General features: G+C 39.5%; 1 protein-coding gene across 1 annotated transcript; it reads left to right on the top strand.

The window, feature by feature from the left end:
- Positions 1-9,985: 9,985 nt before the first annotated feature.
- Positions 9,986-21,781, top strand: dpys (dihydropyrimidinase). Its single transcript, XM_085177921.1, has 9 exons — positions 9,986-10,345; positions 11,759-11,917; positions 12,087-12,266; positions 14,304-14,493; positions 14,768-14,924; positions 16,752-16,893; positions 17,439-17,581; positions 20,335-20,542; positions 21,280-21,781. The coding sequence occupies exons 1-9, from the start codon at positions 10,094-10,096 to the stop codon at positions 21,337-21,339; spliced, it is 1,491 nt and encodes a 496-aa protein (XP_085034047.1). The 5' UTR covers positions 9,986-10,093; the 3' UTR covers positions 21,340-21,781.
- The last annotated feature ends 883 nt before the right edge of the window (positions 21,782-22,664 follow it).

The raw sequence follows: 22,664 nt of genomic DNA, 5'->3' as shown, positions 1-22,664 counted from the left end.
GTTAAATATACCTTACATTCTGGTGCAAATTATGGTTCCATGTCACCTAGCTAGCCAGCCAGTGCTACATTAGCTGGTTATGACCAGGATGCCAAGGTCCCCAAACCATGCAGTATATTATTTAAAAGGGTTGTACACAAACCAGTGCTTGACATTTTTAGTGCAGTAGATTAGTTGTTATTTCAACCATAATTAGTTTGTTCGTTTGCATTTGCTTTATGTATTTTATGTAAGTTCTCTGTGTAATGTGAGCAAGTTATTGGATTGTGTATACAGATTTGGCTAGTTTGGCCAGATAACTGATATCAAAAAAAAAAAAAAAAAGAAGCTAGATAAACTTAACCCTATCCTTAAATTCACTGTTAAGGACCTCATGGGTATTAGCTTTTTTTTTTTCATTAAAAAAATTGTATTGTGAATTGTGTCTATGAATTTACCATGTAAGTAACATATGCAATTTTCTGTTTAAAATGTACATTGAAATCATAACTACACTAAATGGCATGTTGAGTAGGACATTTTTTGCAGTGCTGACCAGGGAGTGGAAGTAGCACCCCCTTCGATTTTTCTTTCATCACCCCCACAGACAATATAAAGCCTGCATTAGATACAGGGGGCTCGGGGGTAGCGCGCATGAATGTCAGGATTTTCTTCTGAGGCTCGCAACTACAGCCGAGGTATGCTCAGCATGTGATTTGAAATCTGTGTAATTTTTTGAAAGGCATCACATAATCAAGAGGAGTCAAAAGCTTTCTGGCAGTAATTGCCTTGTGGCCACAGACAGAATGTACAACACTTTGCAATCTTTCCCTGCAGAGATTTCTAACAAATAAAACCCAAGATTGAACCCTGTTCTGTGCTCTTGAAATTTGCATTCAGCTCTCTGTATTTACATATTAACTGAGTCACTGTTAAAAAAGTCAAATAAAAATCAAGCCACTCTTTTCCTTATACTCTGTCTCCCATGCATCGTATTTTTAAATCTGAGTTTGCTCAGAATGAAGCCATCTGCAAGAACAAAGCCCTCCTTTTGGTGAAAGTTTTTGTGGGCAAAGCACTGAATGAAATCGACTGGCTCTGCAACATTTTTTTTTTAGATTTCACCATAAGAGAAGATTGAAAATCTTTATTTACTGTACATCTAGCCGCTTGATGTGACGCCAGCTGCCAAGATGCACGAGGAAAACAAGTAATATACTGTCAAAAGATCTGAACGGAGATATAACAGAGACTTTTTGATTTATAGTCTGATCAGCTCTTTTTCTGCGTGAGCTGCATGAAACTTCCTCTCTCGCTCTTCTTTAATTATCCTGTCTTTTTTCCCTTCTCTTTCAGAGCCCACTTCTATTTTTTTCCCCCCCATTTCTTTCACACAATTTTCTCTCTTTCCTTCCCATCGTTTTCAACTTTCCTTCCTGTACCACACCCAACCTCTAAGCCCAGTGGATGCTCCCACCGAGGGGTCTGGTTTGAGCTGTATCATCATCTAACCACTGGGAAGAACAGACGGAGGTGGAGGGGGGGAGGACAGCACCAAAAAAAGGTAATCAAAAGGAATCACTGAGCAACATAAGATAAAACAAAAACTCCCCTTTCTCCTCTTCCTGCCTTGTTTCGCAGTTTGGAGAAAAGGGAAGGAGACATGAAATGAGCATCGGTGTGTGGAGAAAAAGATTGTTGCTGATTTCCACAGTTTCACTCAACACACTCCTGCTGAGTTAATAAATCTGACCTCTGCTTAATTAAAATAACAAACCATCCTCCACTGAGGGGGGATGGAAAAAAAAGGAGAAGCAGTTTGAGAATTATTCTAACTAATCGCTAATTAAGATTTTGCAAAAACAACAAGAAACCTGTCAAGGAGGATGTCTCTATTTTTAGAGTATATAATATATGAAGAAAGAGCAGCTGTGTGTAGACACCTCCCTCCAAAGTTACAGCTCCTGTGGAGGGAGCGGTGTTACTGTTGCTTCAGTAAGCTAGAAGAAATCTAATTGAGCAGTGCATTTAATACTTTAGTTAAAACTACTGAAGAGCAAAAGAAAAAAAATCTCCTAGAACAAGCAACCCAGCAGGAAAACCATCACATTTACAAGTGGTTATTTAGGATGTTAGGCTACTGCGCCCTTTTCTGAGCAAAGAATCAGTTGCTTCGTTAATTGCTAATTTTGTAGTGTTGATCTTTTGACCAAGCAAGGTGAACGAGGCCAGGAACACAGTCACAACATAATGATTGCGCTGTAATAACTGCGTCTTCTCTCTAGTCTTGAATCTTGGCCCCTGCTACCGTGAGGGCTGTAATTCTGCAGCAAGGAGTGTTAAGAGGATATCATTATCCTGTGTTTTCCGACTAAGCTGCAGATTTGGTTAAATATAGTAGCCTTTTTTTCTCCCCCCCTCTCTCTCTCTCTCTGGTTGTTGTTTCCTCTCTCCTTTTCAGTTTTGCATTAAAGCTGGGTCAAGTCGACCCCTCCCATGGCAATTCTTTTTCAAACAGAGCTGCCAAAGCGCCTCCTCCTCCTCCTCTGCCACAAATGTAGCCAATATCGATGCCATGCTCAAAAAACTGATTGAAAGGAGACTTACATGTTTCAAAGCATGCTGGGAGCTGGGGGCCAGGCGAAAGCCCAAAGAATTAGGGCTGAGACAGTCATCAGTATGCTATAAAAAGGCAACATATGCCCCACAAGTCCAGCAGTGCACCGCCGATGCAGGCTGTGTTTCTGAAGAGAGTTTTGAATGAAAATGTACATATATTTTTACATTTATATGTTATGATTGAAAAAAAATCCCTCTTTTTTCTTTGGATTAAATCGAAAAATATTAAAAATACACGTAAGCAAGGGAATAAAACCTGTGGTCAGTTGCAATAAAATTTCAAAAGAAATGCTGTTTCTTATTTTTGAATGAGAGCGTCACATTTTACTAATGATCTTATTTGACAGTGGGCACTAATCCATTCAGTTCCTCCAAAACCTCCCTTGGAATTAGGTCAGGGCAATGAAAACATGAGTGACCCGTTCACTTGGTCTTTATTTTGGAGCTGATTCTTTTTTCTTTCTTTTTTTTTTGAAGGACACAGCAGAGAGACATGACACCACTGACTGAAAGTTAATTAATGAAAGTGTGATTTTATGAATCCCGTTTTCTTCTGACATTCAAAGATCTCTTCAGAAATTATCAACAGCAGATTTGTGAAAAGAGATTTTTAATTAGTCCAAAGCCAATGAGTGAGGAGTGTCTCGATTTTTTCCGCTGATAGCCGGAGTTTATCAGAAGATGATAAAGGAGGAGAAAAAAAAATATAACCCATTCATCCAAATCCCCCAAAGAGTCCCATTGTTATATAGTGTTCGTCTCTAAAATCTGAGAACATAATAGAAATTCTGTGGCGAAGTGTGGAGCTGCACACTAACGTTTGCATATTTATTCAGCTGTCATATCTATCTGAGCAGATCATCAGAGGAGATAAACTAAAGAGATGAGGGAATAATGGCTCTCGCTGAGAGGCTGCCGAATGATACAAGCATATTCCTGAAAAACACCAGGAACTGGGTAAACAAGAATGTACTCTACAAAGCCCATGCAATGCAGAAATGAGCTGCGGTTAATGATGGTGATGATGGCGACGATAATGATGATGAAGATGCGGTGAATAAAATTTGAATGATGGAAAAGTTCTGAGGGGTAACAATGCAAACAAAAAGCGAAACTTCTCCGCCGTCGCTTGAAACTGGCTACTTCAACGAGGCAAACCAGACGCTGACAGCATGCATTATTCACTCCATTATTTTTACCCTCCTGTGTCCAGCAGTGATACAAACCTGCTTGCACGAAGCAGCTAATGTCTTCATTCCCATATAGATGCAGTGGAATGGGTGCTCGCAGCACACTGAGTAACCTTTGTGGAAAATGTTCCTGAAAAGAACACAGCCTCTGACATTTAGTGAAAGAAGCCTCTAAGGTCATGCTGTTGATACCTCTTGTGAAAACTCAAATGAAACATTATCAGGGGGCAGGGAGACATGCACAAAATGTTCCCTGTGATTTGCACTAGATACATGCAGAATGCCACTTTTTTTCCACCTCTGTTTTTTTTAAACAGCACGCGTTTGCACGAGTTGGAGAGGTTGACCTCTCGTTTCGCTGCTGCGGCACTTTGATAGGCATTCATCTGTGAGCGAGGCTATCACGGGTAGCCTCGTGTCATCTATCCCTCAATGCATATGTGCACCCACTCAGTGAGGACAGTATAGGACGGCTAATTGAACAATATCAAGGATGTGACAAGAGGACCAGAGGAGAAACTCTGCTCAATGGTGCCATCTAGTGCTTTAACAGAATGAGCTCTACAGTACAGTAAGAGCTCTCACCCCCTGCTACTGCTGCTACTGCTGCTGCTGCTGCTGCCGAGGAAGTTTGGATAACAATTATCTGTTGTATTTGCATTAATGTGATTGCTTTGTCTGCAGACTCATCTGACTGCAATTATAAAGAGTAGCATTAAAACACTAATTAATTAACTCAATTGTGGGTAGATTGATTAATTCTAAACAAACATGAGATCGCAGCAAGCAAATGAGCTCTGGAGTGCCGATGCATCTGGGAGTGCTGCTGCAGAAGACATTTTGATTATCTGCAGACACATGTAGTTGCAAATCTTTTAATTAACATAAATAGATAGTGGGAGTGAGTCGGTTGTACAACTCTCCTACTTGTTACTTGTAATCATAATTTGGTCAGTTTTTTTTTTTTTTTTTTAAAGGATGAGGGTGTAAATGTGCTGCTGTTGCTTTGAGGGGTGGCTCAATTATTCCGAAGTTTGCTGCGCATGTGCGCGGGCGTGCACACGTGCACATGCGCAGCGCGTAACGTACGTGCGAGTTTTGAGAGCGGAGCAAAATGGGTCTTGACGTGGAAAGTCATCCCCACAAAAAGAGATGATCAAATTATGATCGAAACAAAACAGATGGTCACATAAATCACCCATTCACGTGTTGGGCTGGTGCCTCCGTTGCAAAACTATGAATCACTGCCTATCGATGGGAGGATCAAAGCAGAAGGGCTGCGATGAATGCAAACAAATCCAAAAGATATTACTGAGATGAGGAGCATTCATCCTCATCCTCATTCATGGAGGTTTTTTGTTCAGATATCATATTGTTTTTGGTAAAATGCCCACAAAAACCCGAAACTGAATAATTTGACAGCGCGGTTTAAATAGAGAAAGATGAAATGTTGACAGTGAGATTGAATGAAACAGGGTTTTCATTTTCTGTTAATGTGATTTTTCTGTGTGTGTACACGTGTTTTAGGTTTAAAATGATGAGCCTTCAGAGAGAATTTCTTACAGATTGGTGATTTTGATGCAAAAATATCTCTTTTTTTTTTCATTGCGTGTTTTTCATGCATGCACACACCTTCATTATCCAGAAAAAATCCTGGGCTCCTGAACTAGATTTAAAAGGGAGCAGTCAGTCAGAGCTCCCTTTCTCAGTGTGCTGTCAGCATCTGCACATGCAGAAAAGCCTAATCAGAGAGATACCAGTAAAGTGCATGTAATACTTTAGAGATTTAATGCAGTTTTTAATTGGATAGAGGCCCATTATTTTTCAATACAGAAGGGGCACTGAGGCACATAAAGCTCTTGAATATTTTTGCAAATCGTGTTCAACAGCATAGTGATTAACCATGGCACTAAATTTGCCTCACAAAATGAAAAGCAAACTTCATGCAAGGCGTAATTTAATTGTTTCCCTTCACATTTTCTGCCTCCCATTGTTGGAAGCTTAACATTTTTAGAGTCTGCTTAACAGCTGCCTTGTGATGCTTGAGCTCCAACAATGTGACTGACAAATGTTTTGAAGTAGCTGCAGACTTCCTAGTGTCTTTGCAGGCAACGTGTCAGGGAATCTGACTTCACTTAATGTCACATTTGAAGCCTTCTTACGTGGATTTAAAAAAAAAAAAAAAAATTCAAGACTCCAAATTACCACTAAATGTATAATTCAATATTTGTAATGCATCTGCTATTTTTTTTTAAATTAGTTTCTTTTAAAAAAAATTTGTCAGCACAACACAGCTGCACATTCATGATCCACATTTTTACGCAGAGACAGCAAATAAAAAAGGACAGATATTTCCTAAACGTCCCCAGCCCTGCACCTGGAATTGCATAAATGTTTTTCTTTAAACCACTGCCTACTGTCAGATTATATAAATATCTGCTTTGCGTACATATGTATATTATTTTTTTTCCAACATATCACATAATTGTGTTGAGCAGTTTTTTTTTAATTGTACCATAAAACATTTGAGCAGTCAGAACATCAGGTCACGTTTTCATTCCAACCTGAGGAGAACACTGCCATCTGGGCTGCAATTAGTGGAAATGCAATTCTGTGCCATTTGCTTGTTTGCATGAATATCCAGAGTCAGAAGCAGAATCGTGTTAATTACTGGTTATGCATTTTCAAATATAATACATTATTTAATTTAAAAATAAGAGCAGGATTATTGAAATGTGTATTAAAATGAAACTGTTACAAATACAGTGTATCGGCTATAGAGAAAAACACTTGAAACAATAATGCTGTGGCTATAAATTGATTACGAGCAGCACGCAAGTGTTGTTGGTTACTGTGTGCAAGGCGTGAAAGGACTCGCAGAGGGTGAAACTTATGCACAGCCTGTGTTGTGAATGAAAGTGTGCAGATGGTTATGCTACATTTCTGTTGAATCAAAAATGCCAAGTGGTGGTTATGTTTAAAAACTGTAGTAGCACGCTGATGGATGAGTGGGTTAGTCATCAGTGGGATGCACCCTGTGGAATCTTCCTCTTCTTTAGCATGATCCATTTCAGCGTATGCCATATAAGAGAGGAGGTGATATAAATTACAGGACATGGGTGGGGATGCTGCACACTGATTATCTGAGTTTTCTTTATTTACTTTGCATGTGTGTTACAGTACTGGAGCATGGACACGGTGGCAGTAACAAGAGACGGTGTGCTGTTTCTTCTGCTGGGATTTTTAAGGATCATCTTCCTGAAGATGGAAGCTCTAAAAACATGGAAGATCGCATGAACCTGAAAGCTTCCACTTTGGGAGGGTTGTTTCTACCGGGTAAAGCCCAATAAAAACTGAAGCACAGTAAAGCAGGTCTTTCACGTAGCTCCACTTAGCCACTCTGATTTTGTTTGACAGACTACCTCTTAGAAATGCATTTAAGTTAACAGCAAAACTACAAATAAAAGTCTGGCAGATTTAAATAAAAATGATTTTAGATAAGCAAGGAGACAATTTTCATTTCCTTTGCATTAAAATCTACTGTGATTATCCAGCAGAAATTCAATAAATCATTTGCAGAAATTCCAGTCTAACCGCTGCGTGATCTTCTTTTCTTCTTCCTCACATCTGTAGTATCTTTAACGCACATTTGCTGTAGCTGCAATGTGATATGTGGATTTGTGCTACAAACGCAGTAAACAAGCCTCTCGCTGCCTGAGCGGAGAGCACTGATAATCTGCCTGAGCATTATCTTATGTCACTTTTTTGTGCATGCTATGCCCTTCTAATGCCAGAGTTTTTACCATGTCAACACTCAAAGCCGCGCTCGCTGAATTTCAATTCAGTCATAAAAGAAAGTGACATCTGTGTTGGTTTGTAGTGCCGGTGGAGGAAATAAAATGATAACAACAGCCTTGCTCTAAATCCAGCAGAATGGCAACTTCCCTCATTCAGCAACACAGAGACTTTTGAGGAGATGCCATTGCTGCCTCATTGCTTTTTCACTCCCTCTGATTACTCCTCTCATCTTATGTAAATCCTCTTAAGTCACATGTTATTGTTTATTGCAACTGTGAAGGTTAGGTGTTCCTAAGCCTTGTGCGTGCTCTTATCTCGCCAGTGCATGCATCTTTGTCTCTCCGATGTGTCTTGTTTTCGTAATACACTAATGGATGGGAAAAAGTTGTCTGGACTGATGCGGCGAAGACAACCAATCCACTGCAGTAAAATATTAATCTCTCCCGGTAGCTAACAACTCTTCATGAAAGAGAGGCAGTTGCATGCTCTAGGGATATCACGGCATTATCAGCAGCCTGCTGTGTTTGGTTTTTTTTCCCTTTATATTAAATATAAACAGTTCCAACAGATGTGTTTATTTATTGGTGGTGGAAGTCAAAGGCTTTCTTAGCAAATGACCACGCTCTTCCAAAGGATATGCTCTTCAGGTGTTCCACTGTTACTGATTTAATATATATGTGCCACTGTTTCCACAAGTCAAAATGTGTGCCTTCAAACAGTTATCTAGAAACAGAGGTGACATACTAGCTTTTAATACTGAAGCTGAAGTCTCTTTTTCTGGTAGCAGGAAGTGAAAAATGAACTTTTGCCAGTGGATTGTTCAACATTTCTTGATATATGATCTTTTGTAATGCGGTGTTATTTTTAAAAAAATATGTATTCATATTTACAAACTGTGGTATCATAAGACATGATAATATTTATACATTTTTATTGTATATTTGTTTTGAATTCTCTGTATGTTTCTCAGATCCTTAAACTCCATGTTTGTAGTCCACAACTGCTTTAAAACTACATTTCCCTTGAATATTATGTCAGGGAAACATCCTTAATTAGGTTTTCATGGGTTTGCTTTTTGTTTGCTTAAAGGAAGCTTGTACAGTATAACACAAAACTACAAACACTAAACACTAAAATAATATTTTCATGTTCAGAAATGTTTTGTAAAGAAAAGAAAAGTCCAGTGCAAAGACTTGAGATTGTACATCTACTATGTCTAAGTAAACAGTGCCGTTGCTTTACACGGGATCTTTCTAGAAAAAGACACCACTCATACACATCTCACAATTTTTACAATACAGGTAACTAATATTTCTATTCAGCTGCTTGAACATCTTGGAAAGTTTTGGCAATAGTAATGTGTGGGATGTAAAGGTTCGGGGCATTGATCTCTGAGATAATTGAACCACAAAAAAATACAATTTTCCCAATGATACCTTGAAACATATATTTTTTTAAAGCACTATAACGTCAGTGACCACAGTGTGTTTGGTGATTTGATGAAACGTTACTCTAGAATTTGTTCCTACTAGAGGGATCTGTTTTCCTTTTCTGTTTCTGAATCAAGTGTAGTTATAAATTAGTGAGGAGATGGAAATAAATCAGATTTTTGGTTTTTGAAATCAAACTTTAGGTTTGATATCTGAAAAGGTTTCATAGATACATAGAATCCTAATATAAAAGGACTATCATAGTGACGGATTCCAAATTTCTACCCAAATAGTCAATAAATTTTGACTGTAAAAGTTAAAACACAATGGTCTAAATTATCTCATATGTTTCTATGCAGGGCTTTTTCTGCAAATATAGAATTTAGATAACTATTATATCAATTTATAACGTCTTGATGAGTGCAAGGCAACAACAGTATTCCGTAAGATGAAGCTAGTTAATCTAGCACTCTGAATATGATATTGTATATCAGTTATTTCCAGTTTCTTCCTGAGGGCCCCTGAGACTGTGCCTTACAGTTTCATTATTTCTGCAAGCAAAAGGAAATTAATCTGTGAACTGAAAGTATGATTTAATTACGTTTACTGACACAAAATTGATTAAACTGAACTGATTAATAACAATTCAGAAAAAATAACCATTTTAGTGATTTTCTCAGCTTTTCACTATGAGAAAACTTATGCTACACATTTCAATATTTTACATATGGAACAGTTACTTATTTATTAGTTATTAAAGACATCGGCTCAGTTTTGGCTCACAGTGAGTCAGTCCATCCAAGACTTAAGACTTACTCCAAGATATTCTTATGCATACCGAGTTAGTGTAAATCATTATTAGGAAGGCCAAATCTTTTTGGGTTACTGACCTGGGGCGTTTCTGTCCTTTGATATCTCATATGAACTTTGGAGCTGACCTGCGTATATAGCTTCTTTGGCACAGCTTCTGGGTTCCACTGCACACAGACGGATCAGCGTCAGAGCGCAGAGATCGGTACAGTTTGCGCAAATTGTGTCCTTACGCAGTCCTAACACTCTGAGTTGCACGGAGCAGGAATGGAAGAGCCCAGCGGCATCCTGATTAAAGGAGGCAAAGTTGTGAACGAGGACTGCTCCGTGATCGGCGACGTCTACATCGAAAATGGGAAAATAGTTGAGGTTGGACTGAATCTTCAGATTCCAAAAAGAGTGCGAGTCATTGATGCCACCGATAAACTGGTGATCCCCGGTGGCATCGACACGCACACGCACATGGAACTGGCGTTCATGGGAACCAGAGCTGTGGACGACTTCCATATTGGAACCAAAGTAGAGTTTTATTTAAAATGAATCTGTCATATTAATTTCATGTTGCTTGGCAAGATATGTTTGGCTATGTTTAGCAAATCAAAGAAGCTGGTAGTAAGAGTAATCACCTTCACCTATTATGAGTGGAAGTGGAAGTGCATGCGATGGATGCAAGTCCTTTTTTTTTTTTAATCAAAAGCTGAATTTGGAATATATTTGAGAGTAGAATCAAATTTCTGAAAAGAAGGAGAATGTGGGATAAAATATGAATAAAACACTACAGTGACAGTGACAGAGTGACAGAATCACCTCTGTCTTAAAACAGCATCAGCATGCAGTTTTGCTCCATAAGTATTTGACAGCAGCTTTAATTCAGGGAATTTAAGCAACATATTGCATAATTTTTTGGGAAGGAAAATACATAGACAGACACTTTTAGAAGCTCAAAAATAATTGGACAAACAAAAATATTTTTATATATTAAGTTGTTTTGAATACTTGGATGAAAATCCTTAAGTCAGTGACTGCCTGAAGTCTAGAAGCTGTGGAAATCACTGAATGCTGTGTTTCCTCTCTTGAGATGCTCTGCCAGGCCTTTACTGCAGTCAAGTTCGGTTGTTTGTGTGTCTCTCTCTACTTTCAGTTTTGTGTTTAATAACTGAAAAGTATGCTCTGTTGGGTTGATATCAGGTGACTGATTTAGCCACTGAAGAACATCCCCTTCCTTTACCTCGAGCAGTGGGAAGTGCAAATCCATTTTGCAACATTTGGTTGAATCTGATCAGAGATTAAAGCCCTGAACGCTTCAGAATTCATCCTGCTGCTGCTATCAGCAGTCACAAAAACACAAATCAATAAACACTGTGACTAGTTCCACTGGCAGCCGTACATGCCTATGCAATAATATTGCCTCCACCATGTTTGGCAGATGGTGAGGTGTGCTTTGGATCATGAGCTGTTTCTCTCCTTCTCCACAGTTTTCTCTTCCCATCATGTCTCCATTCCTCTCTTGATTGTATTCTTTGACACTGATATGAGACGTTGGTTAGATGTTGGGAAGTTGTTTTTCTAAACTGTGGGGGTAACTCTGTTGTCAGAGTTAGCCTTCTTCTCAATGCAGTTTGATTCAGTTTCATTTATGTGGCTCCAAATCTTCTTGATCCCGCAAAGAATTAATCTGCAGGACAAAAACAGATCAGAGGTCATTGTTACGCTGATGCCCACGACTTCTCAACATTTGTATCAGGTGTTATTTTAATGGGAGTGACAATAAGAAATCTGTCAATCATTGTTTGTTCAGGCACCATTCACAAAGATGATTGTTTTTAACGTCTGGACTAGTAGCCACACTCAAATCACTTTTTTTCCAGCATTTTCTACTTCACAGGTTAATCATTTACTTACTTCTCTGTGGTAATGTGTGCATTTCACCAGGCTGCTCTGGCAGGAGGGACCACAATGATCCTGGACTTTGTCATCCCCCAGAAGGGCAAGTCTCTTCTGGAGGCTCATGACCGATGGCGTGAGACGGCTGATCCCAAAGTTTGCTGCGACTACTCGCTGCACGTTGCGGTCACATGGTGGAGTGACAAGGTGAATGAGAGTGAATCCTTTTGTTTTAGTAGACTACTAGCATTTACTGTCTAGACACTAAAACTAATGACACTAGGTCAAGTAGGTTTGCCCAGTCCAAATATTGCTGCCCCCTTTTCCCCAGAGCTCCATACATGTCTCCCTTATTACAATCATTTTTCTCTTTTAGGTCAAGAAAGAGATGGAGACTCTGGCCAGAGAGAAAGGAGTAAATTCCTTCAAGATGTTTATGGCCTATAAAGATGTGTTTATGCTGCAGGATTCTGAGCTATATGCTGCTTTTGCTCAGTGTAAGGAGGTTGGAGCCATAGCTCAGGTTCATGCTGAGAATGGAGATTTGATTGCAGAGGTTGGTGTGAACCACACGAAACAAATGAAAACAGATTTTGAAAAAGAAGTTGCTTGTATTAATGAGCTACAATTTTTGTTTTTTTCTTACAGCTAGTTATTGCCTATACTGTACAGGGGGGGAAAGTTGCTAATAGTAAAGTAGATCTGATATTTGACATTCCAAACTTAAGCAATATGGTTATTTTTTTGTAAAATATCAAGAGTTTAACTTGAGAAATTAAATAGCCTAAGCGTGGTGAGATACTAAAGCTGAACAAACCCCTGTGTCATAACAACACAAGCCTATATGCTGTTTTTGATTTTCTGTCAGTGAAGGTTTTGTAAGTGCAGCTCAGGTAATCAGTGTCAGAGTATAAACACACCAGAACCCAGAAGGACTGCTAAGTTAATGTTTCACCCTGATGGCAGCTAAGCTTCACTTTGTGTCCAAAGAATAACAAACATTGTGGCTGTGAGGAACAGAGAGGAACTGTGGTGCTGAATGAGGAAGACAGGAGCGGCAGAGAAGCATGTGAGAGTTGTGCAGGACATGTATGAGGACAGGGAAATAGTGGTGGAAGTGCAGTGACAGAAATGTTCAAGGTGGCGGTGGGATTACGTCAGGGATGGGCTCTGAGCCCCTTCTTGTTTGCAGTGGTGATGGATAGACTGACAGATGAGGTCAGCCAGGAGTCTATGTCTAGACTATGATGTTTGCAGACAACATTGTGATCTATAGTGAGTATATAGTAGGTATGTCCCGGAAAAGTATTAAAAGTTAGTAGAAGCAACACACATTACATTTGTGTGAATGAGAGGGAGACAGGTGGAAAGGTGAACATCCAAGGAGTCGTGGTAGTGAAGACAAGATGAGTCTATGGACGGTCAGCGATTCAAAGCAATGGCACGAGAAGTAAGGAAGAGATTAAGACGAATGTCAGTGATAATTTATGACAGAAGGACAGAAGCATGAGTGAAAGGGAAGGTTTACAAGATGGTAGTGAGACCTGCTATGATGTGTGGTTTGAAGAAGGTAAAGCTAACAAAAAGACACGAGGTTGAGCCGGAGGTGTGCAGCGCTGAAGATTTTCATTGGCAGTGACCCGAAAGGACAAGATTAGAAACGAGTACATCAGAGCGACAGCTCAGGTTGAGCAGTTTGGAGACAAAGATAGAGAGACAGGTCTGAGATGGTTTGGACACACGCTGAGGAGGGATAGTGGATATACTGGAACTTTGTGGAGCTACCAGGCAGGAGGGAAAGAGGAAGAATTCTTTTTAGGTTTATGGGTGTAGTAAAGGAAGACATTCAGAGGACTGGTTTGACAGTAGAGGATAGGGATATGTTGGGATGGAGGCAGATGGTCCGCTGTCACCCCTGAAAGAAGAAGATGAAGAAGGTTGGTTGAAAGCCCCGTGACACGCAATGTTGGAACAATGCCAAGGAAAAAAGATGAAATCTGTCATTATCTGTCACCAGAAACCTTCCCCACAGATATTTTGACAAGTTATGTCAGGATAAGCATAGGTATAATTAATAGCATATATTCAGTTAAGGTGTTTAAGTTTCAGAGGGATAGGAATAGTCATGGTGGCTCACTGAATTGACATGAATTGGAAATTAATGATGTAATTTCTATTAATATTAGACAGAACTGCAGCTACATTCAGACAGTCAAAATCCCCACTATGAGAAAGATCTGTTATTTCTTATGTGCATTTTCCAGCATTTTTTTCAAGTGTCATGGCAAAAAACTACCACCAGGGGGTAGCAAATACTCAACAACAACTCATGTGGATCTGTTGTTGCTCAGAGCAACATGAATACTGTATTATTGCTGCTTGGAAGTGTGTTAAATGTCTTGCCAGCACTACAGTAAGGCACTCACATGTTGTTATTCATAGTAGCACATTTTAATTCAATCGAATCAATATAGATTCATCAAGTATAAATCTGACTGTCTGGTCTCTGCCTTGAAGTGACACCGTGCCGTGTTAACCTTCCATCTCCTTTAACCTTTAATCCTGACTTGTTGTCCCTGCTGTGAACTGACAGGGGGCTAAGAAGATGCTGTCCATGGGCATCACAGGACCAGAGGGCCATGAACTGTGTCGGCCAGAAGAGGTGGAGGCCGAAGCCACCCAGCGAGCTATCACCATCGCCCATGCTGTCAACTGCCCGCTCTATGTGGTTCATGTCATGAGTAAATCTGCCGCCAAGGTTGTGTCTAACGCACGCAGAGATGGTGAGTGTGGACTCCTCCCACCTGCTGTTTAAAGAGGGTGAGGCTGAGAGCTGATGAGCTTCAAAACTGGTTTCAGTTTTCTTTGTTTTATGTTTTAGTCAAATATTGAGTTATACAGTGTTTACACATTTTGTTTTTTGTTGCCATGGCAAAAAAAAAAGCCACTGAGAATTTTATCTCAGCATGAGGTTTCTGATTGCTCTCGAGCAGATAAAGTATACTCGGTTTTAGTAAACATCCGACACGGGTTTTTTCTTTCTTTCTTTCTGAACAGGGCATGTAGTGTTTGGGGAGCCAATTGCAGCTGGTTTGGGCACTGATGGTACCCAGTATTGGCACAAAGACTGGGCCCATGCTGCTGGTTTTGTCATGGGTCCTCCGCTTAGACCTGACCCCAGCACACCTGGGTACCTTATGGACCTACTAGCTAAGTAGGTAGAACTGAAAGTCCAGCAATATTGCTTGCTGGTGGTTTTTATTCAGTGCAGTGTGTGTTTTTTCCTGTCTCTCTCCCCGCACCCCCAACCAGTCGTGACAGATAGCTGCCCCTCCCTGGGCCTGGTTCTGCTGGAGGTTTATTCCTGTTAAAAGGGAGTTTTTCCTTCCCACCTTCACCAAGTGGTTTCTTATAGGGTACAGTCTGATGGTTGGAATTCTTTTTCTGTTGTTGTAGAGTCTTTACTTATATAAAGCGCCTTGAAGCAACTGTTGTTGGGATTTGGTGCTATATAAATGAAACTGCCCATATGGAAAAGATAAATATAAATCTTATAAAGTTTTTATCTGTCGTGTATAAAACTTGTATGAAAAGCATACAAGAGTGAAAACACATATAAGATCCCTTGAAAAATTATATAATGAAACTTGTATGTTTTGTATACTTACTAAAAAAATATATGAAAGTAATGAGAAAGTGGCCACTTTCATGAGTAAATCATATATGTTTTTACTATTTCTTTTCCATATGGGTGAGTTGAATTGTAATTCAGTTCGGTTTGTATTTTGGCTACAGCTACAGATTTTTTAGGCTATGGGAGTTTAGAAGTTCAGAATCCCATGTGATCCCACTCAGAATCAGCTAATACAGATTTATCCAAATCAGACAAAATGTATCTGGATCAATTGTACTATGTTTTTGCTGTTTTTTTGCTGCTACAGTTTTTGTTTGTGCTGCTATCATTTTAAAAATATCAATAAAAGAACATTTCTGAAGAAATTTAAGCATGCCACTTGGTGCGTATTAGTTGGACCTGAATCAGAGGTTCTGTTGATGAGTTAGGTCCAGCAGGCCTCAGGTTGGAGCATCAAACCCTAAACAGCTTAAAAAATACATAGTTTGTATCTGTCATTGTTCCATGTGATAAAAATAGCCCAAAATTGTTTGGTCAAATTGTTCATCCAAGGTCAACCAAATTGACCTTTGAGAAACTTTTATTAATATTATTAAAATGATAGAGGCACAAAGAGCAATTTTTGCAGCACAAGCATTGAATACCACGTCTGTTGGATTTAAAGAAGGTGGGGATTTTAGCATTTTAGGATCATGTTCACATACGACATATTTGCATGACAGAACTTTCACTTGCAAGTTTGAATGGTATGACAAACTGTGTTAACAACAGTGATTTCTGGAAGTGTTTCTGAGGCTGTGCAGCTATTCCTATGACTGAATCATTCAGTCTGAAGGCTGATCAGGGACAACTAATATTAATTTTGAGCCTTATCAATTGTGCACTGAGATTTCTCCAGATTCTCAGAATCTTTTAGTTATATTTTTTTCTGTAGATGATGAAATATTCAAAGCTTTAGCAATTTTATGTTAAGGAAAATTATTCACAAATTTTTCCACAATTTGTACAGGGTTTTTTTTTCCAGATTGGTGAACCTCTGCCCATCTTTACTAATGAGAAACTCAGCCTCTCTAAGATGCTCTTTCTATACCGTCTCATTATTGACTTTTGTCAATTAACTTAATTAGTTGCAAAATACTTTAGTTCCAAATTAGTTTAAAATTAACTAATATTTTCCATGAAATAGTAAAAATGTCTCAGTTTAAAAATTTGATGAGCTTTCTATATTCTATTGTGAATAAAATGAAGGTTTATAAGATTTGATAATTTGACATGCTGTCGCAACTTTTTCGGGAGTGAAGATTTAGAATTGACCAAAGTGACCCTCAAGGTTACTGATACATTTTTTAGGTTATTCCATCATCAGTTTGGACATAACAATCATTTTCCTTCTGTTCATTGTGCCAGTGATGATTTAAGCGTGACAGGGACGGACAACTGCACCTTCTCTGTGTGCCAGAAAGCCCTGGGCAAGGACGACTTCACCAAGATCCCTAACGGTGTGAACGGTGTCGAGGACAGAATGTCTGTCATCTGGGAAAAAGGAGTGGTTAGTACTAAGGATATACTCACTTCTTTAGTTGTCTTTTTTTTAAAGCACCGGTTTCTTGACAACAAGTTTTAAAGATGCCATGTGGTTAATGTTTGCATAACAAAAAGTAGCAAATACACATTTTTGACTCTGTACTGGCCCATTTGCATTCATGACATCGTGCCATGATGTTTAATGCTGGGTTACTGTCTTTACTATCAAATATTAATAATTCTACTTTTCTCACAATTATTTGGATGATATGCGTATTTCTTTTTTCCTGCAACACACAATAAACTCCCAGAGCTGCAGATGGCTGCACGATTGCAAGCACTGCATTTTCTGGCCATTGTTGTGGGGACTGTGTATCAGCTCAGCTGCCCCAAGGCCACTGGAAAGATTTACTTTGTGCAACAGTGCTTACAAATCACACATTAGATGATATTTTGGCAGAAATGAGTTGCTTGCACTGACCTTTTGTCTGCTAATTCTGTGTATTGTTGTCGTCCAGTGTGGCCTCCTAACTCAAACTGGGTGCTTTGTGCATTTTCTCCTCCCCTCAGCATAGTGGCAAAATGGACGAGAACCGATTTGTGGCTGTCACCAGCAGCAACGCAGCAAAAATCTTCAACTTCTACCCGCAGAAAGGCCGAATCGCCAAGAACTCGGATGCTGATGTGGTTATATGGGACCCAAGGATGACCAGGTGAGAACTCCAGCTCAGGTCATTCAGCAGTGTGGAAGAAATCTTTAGAAATCGAGCAGTGAAAGAAAGCCTTCAGCTAATGTACGTAGTTTTAAAAGTGCATGATGAATGCAAATCCTGATGTTAAAAATGGTAACGTCGCCACTGTCTCCATCAGAGCTCCATCACACGGTGATGCTGAACCATTTGGCACACTTGAGAGCATGTCTTAAGGTTGTCAGGCACTTCACTAACTAAGATAAGGTTTTTAAGTTTAGCTGTAAAGCATGTAGGCGACAGATACAGGCACCTAAAAAGAGAAGAGCTATATCTTTCATCCTGTGCCACGTCAACACTAACGCACTCACTAACCCTCCACATAAGCTGATTACGTCTACGCTCCATCCAAAAGTCGGTGTATGTCATCACTTATCTATAGCTGCAAATTAAAGCATGACACAATTTACATATGAATGAAATTCATCACTCTATTAAAAAAATATTGAAATGGTTCCTTTTTTGCTATGTTTGGTAATTTTATATTTTTAGGAAAAGATTTTAACACACTTACATAAGCTCCATCTACAAGGCATGAGTGAGACGATGCTGATGGGTCATGGTGAGAATTTTGAAACTGACGAATATTTCATGTGGGAGCTAAACCAATTTCCTTCGTGCAGAATACATGGCGTTACGGCTGCTTTCAGGAATGTGCTCAGAATATCGCAAAACTGGTCATGTGATTGTGTTGTATTATTTGAGCTGTTATGTGAAGCACAAGCACAAACGAAGACAGTTTGCATTCCAGCATCATGTGTACTGTAGCACAATCTTATATAACCTGGAAATAGCAATGCACCGCTCTGTTTGCTGAAGGATCTGGGCTGCGTCCCTCAGGGATCTGACCCACTGTGGATGTGAGTTGATGAAGAGCATATTAAACCCCAATGTAATTCTCTGTAAATGAATTTACTGATAATAATACAAAAACAACAAAAAAAGATTATGTCAGGACCAATAAACTCCACAGTTGTTACTATGAGGTGCTTTCCAGTATGTCTTTCCTCTCAGACCTGTCACTCCTGGACATCACCTGTTTGCTATGCTGTCCATTTAAGTTGTGTCTTTACCACATGCGCATGTCTGTGGAAGTCATAATGCCTTTCAAGCATGAGAGCGCATTGTATTTGATTGCTGCACAGTGAATTCATCTGTGAAACTGTGTAATTAATTTGCCGTCAGCACAAGTGTCACTTCATAACATCCGGGACCAGGGGCCACAAACAGTTGCATAACCGCCTCCCCCCACAAAAAAACCCAAATCCCTAGGAAGCTCACTCAGTTGACTTGTTTCTCATAATTGGGTGAGCTGAATAATGAGGACACGTCTTGTTTTCGTCAGTGCACACTAGGCATGGTGTCTGGCTTCACAAAGCCACAGGAAACATGTTTGTGAATGGAGAGTAAAAGGGGTCAATGAAAAAAGAAAGAAAGACATCTGGTGCATTTCATGGAAGCAGCTGAGTCACACTTACTTTGCTGTTCCCTGCTGACTTGGTTTTTCACTCAAATGTGATTTATTTGTTCGACATCATCAGTTTGTACTGTGCAGAGCATTTCATACTTTTATTATGAAGATATTTTCTACAGTCCTAATCAACTTACTTCACGTAGTTGTGCAAATATACATGTTGTAACTTAAAGCTGCTGTGATCAATCATTTTCTGCAGATTGCCCACTCCTCTCTCTCTCTTATATTTTTGTTTGTTGGTCCAGTCAATTCCAACTTTGGTTTCAGTTTTTGATTGAATGGGGTCAAGCTAGTAATTACATGGAATCTGTCTGATAATACAGCCACAAACTCACATTAACTCCCATTAATTTGATGCTGTATACATCAGAAATTCAGACGTTTGTCAACATGCCTAAATACATTGGGTGACTCTCATGTGTTTGGCTGATTAGATACACCTGTTCAGCTTTTGGTTGAACCTTTTTCACATTTTAATCCAGAAACTAAAACCTAACAAATGAAGAAATTCTACAATTTCTTTATAAATCAAACCAGGCAAACCCGTGTGAACTAAAGCCCCAGTCTCCTGCCCTTAGCTCACAGGCGTGGCACCCAATATGGTCTTCTGTTGCTGTAGGCCATCTGTTTCAAAGTTTGACGTGTACATTTAACACCAACATTGTCATTGTACACCATTTAAATTACTTAAATAATTTCTGCTACTAAACTCCATCACAGCTATGCTAAATTTATTTTGCTGAGAACTGGAAAATGTTGCCGCTCTTGTGTTTCTTTGTTCGTATTTCCCATCAGGCTCCAGCTTGCACAGTCTTTTTTTATATCTGGATACTGGCTATGCTGCAATATTATGTGGCCGTGCTCACACAGCAGCCTTTGGATAGATGCCACAATAATGTAATAGGCAGCAGTGAAAATGTTGAGGTGCCTTTTTATTGTCTGAAAGAAGCTTAGTGTATGTGCTTAGTAAGCCTTTAAGAGCCTCACATGAGCAAAAGTTTTGAATAATACATTATATTACTGCTGCACAGTGAACAAACTGCAAGTACATCTTGGCCTGATTCAATCAGTTTCAGATGAGGATGGACTGCATTAAGTTTTCACAATAGATTTATCCTTTTCTTTGGTATTCAGAAAGCATCGAGCAATTATCTAACGCAGGCTACATGTGACCAATGAGTTTAGCTCATAAAAAGCCTCCACTGACTGTTTTTTTTAAAGCCGCCAATGTATCTTTATATAGGAAAATATCAGCCAAGACTCATCACCAGGCTGTGGACTACAACATCTTTGAGGGTATGGAGTGTCATGGGGTACCGGTCATTACCATCTCCAGAGGCAAAGTGGTGTATGAGGATGGGCAGCTGAAGGTGTCACCAGGACATGGCCAGTTCATCCACAGAAAACCGTTTTCTGAGTTTGTTTACAAACGAATCAAGCAGCGGGAGCAGGTTAGTAAAGCCTTAGCGTCAGAAGTGTCACTGAAGTTCCACATTTTTTTGGATGTGAACTTAATGGGTAATGTATACACATACTTATACAAAAAATGCACTCAAAAAAATCAAGTTGACATCAAGCGATGATTAGCTGGTCCTGGAACAGAGATTCTGGGTTCATCCAGTTCTCGTGAGAGGGCAGCATCAGGGACAATTTCAGGGTTTGGGCCAAGGGTTCAGGCTGTATCACGATAGCTTTCATAGGTGAGTCTGAAAAATATCTTTAACACACAAAATATTCACACCATTTTTACACATCTGGTGTGTATAAGCCTTTAGCCTAACTGTTCCCTCTTTTATTTACTATTTATGGTCAGTTGAGGCAAGCAAACTGGATGCTGGTTGTAGCGTCATATATGCTGTAAGCATATAAATTTGGATTCAATTACCCAGAATATTGCAAATAAGCATATCTCAATAAGATGAACTATACAGGAGACTACAGACTCAGGACACCGGGGTGTGATTTTGACTCAGTCTACTTCTGATATTTGCTAAAACTGATATTTTCCTGTGTCTATTCCAAGTGCAGATCATGAATTGCACAGAGGACATACATTGGCAGGACTGCTTAGCTGTAAAACACTTTTTGTAGTTAATTCAGAATTATGAACTTGAAGCAACCAGACTGGGAGTAGGTACCACGCACAGGATGACCTAATGTTTCTGTCTGCTTTGTATTTGACCTGCAGGTGAGGAAACCTACAGCTGTGACCAGAAAGCCATATGAAGGCAAAGTCATTTCTGTCTGAACATATACCTGGGAACTTAAAGGGCACCTTAAATCTCCAACAGTGCAACCCAGAAGCTACCCATTGCACAAACAACAAGTGTTTTCTCAAAGACGACCTTCATTGGAGTAGCTTTTTGCATTTCAAGCATATGAGGGTTATAACATGTTGAATTTCTGCCTGAGTCAATGCTCCGCTGGAAGAGGAAACTGAGTCACATACAGCTGTATCTGCAGCCAGCTCTGTTCAGTACACAGCTCACAAAAACCAACTCTGCTGCTGCAAACTATACATTTATTACTAACACCATTATGTAATAACGCAACTCACCATAAGAAATGCAAATCAGGTTTATGCATGAGTTCCTGGTTAGTAAATGAAAAGTCTCTAAATAGAAAAAAAACCCCAATTTCACTGTATATTGTGTTCTGTGCTCTAAAACAATAGTAAATCAACATTTATAGTTGTGTGTAATTATGCCTGAGTTTTCTTCTTCACAGCATGTTTTTGCATTTTTTACCCCATCTTCTAAAATGCCAGTTGCCACTGGTAACAGAACTGTCTCTCACCCAAAAGCATCCTTTCCCTTTGATGAAATATTCATTAAAATACACTGACATGCATGCAGTAATAAGATTTACTCCGCTGACCCAGACGGACTCTGTGTTTGCATATTCAGCAGGCTCACACATCATTATACACTCCATCTATGCCCATGTATGGACTGCATTCTTTCCTTCTCGTGGTAAAAAAGGTCTGCGGCTGTCATCGAGCATCATGTGGCAGCTTCCCATTGGGGCGGGCATGCTGGCATGTTATTATGCCACAGGGCCAGTTGAGACATAGTGTGAGCTTATCAGGTTGCCACACGGGTCAGTGGTAGTGTGTGAGTCACAGAATGCCTACTCATCCTCAAGCAAGAATGCTTCTTTCCTCTTTTCTTAAACGGTGCAAAGGATGGTTGGGGGATGGTGGGGTATTGTACAGTGAGTGGTGAGCCTATTTAAAATGGTGACCTGGCTCCATTTGAATACAAATTAACGTAAAAATTATAATTATAACTTGAGTTTTCAAGCTTTAAACACAGAGAAAGTGATTCATACTAAATATTTACACTTTTTAAGTGATCACAGTATTTCTAAGAATCAGGTTTTGCCAAACACGGTGATATCAATTAGTCTTGCTAACTGTAACAGCAACGAAAATGTTTAACCTGCAGTTGAAGAGGTATACTAACTAACCAAAGTATGGGAGTAACTCAAAGTATCTATTATTCTAGTATTCTGAACTTCAAGCTGAGCATCAGAATGGTGAAGAAAGACCTTTCAAATGACTTACTCAAATAA

Source organism: Neolamprologus multifasciatus, chromosome 11, assembly GCF_963576455.1.
Source record: "Neolamprologus multifasciatus chromosome 11, fNeoMul1.2, whole genome shotgun sequence".
Classification (NCBI taxonomy): domain Eukaryota; kingdom Metazoa; phylum Chordata; class Actinopteri; order Cichliformes; family Cichlidae; genus Neolamprologus; species Neolamprologus multifasciatus.
This window is presented reverse-complemented; position numbering and strand designations above follow the sequence as displayed.

Coding starts and splice junctions, on each gene's coding strand:
- dpys (XM_085177921.1), top strand. CDS start 10,094: ATGGAAGAGCCCAGCGGCATCCTGATTAAAGGAGGCAAAGTTGTGAAC. Junction 14,925..16,751: donor CTTATGGACCTACTAGCTAA/GTAGGTAGAACT, acceptor TCATTGTGCCAG/TGATGATTTAAGCGTGACAG. Junction 16,894..17,438: donor TCATCTGGGAAAAAGGAGTG/GTTAGTACTAAG, acceptor TCCTCCCCTCAG/CATAGTGGCAAAATGGACGA.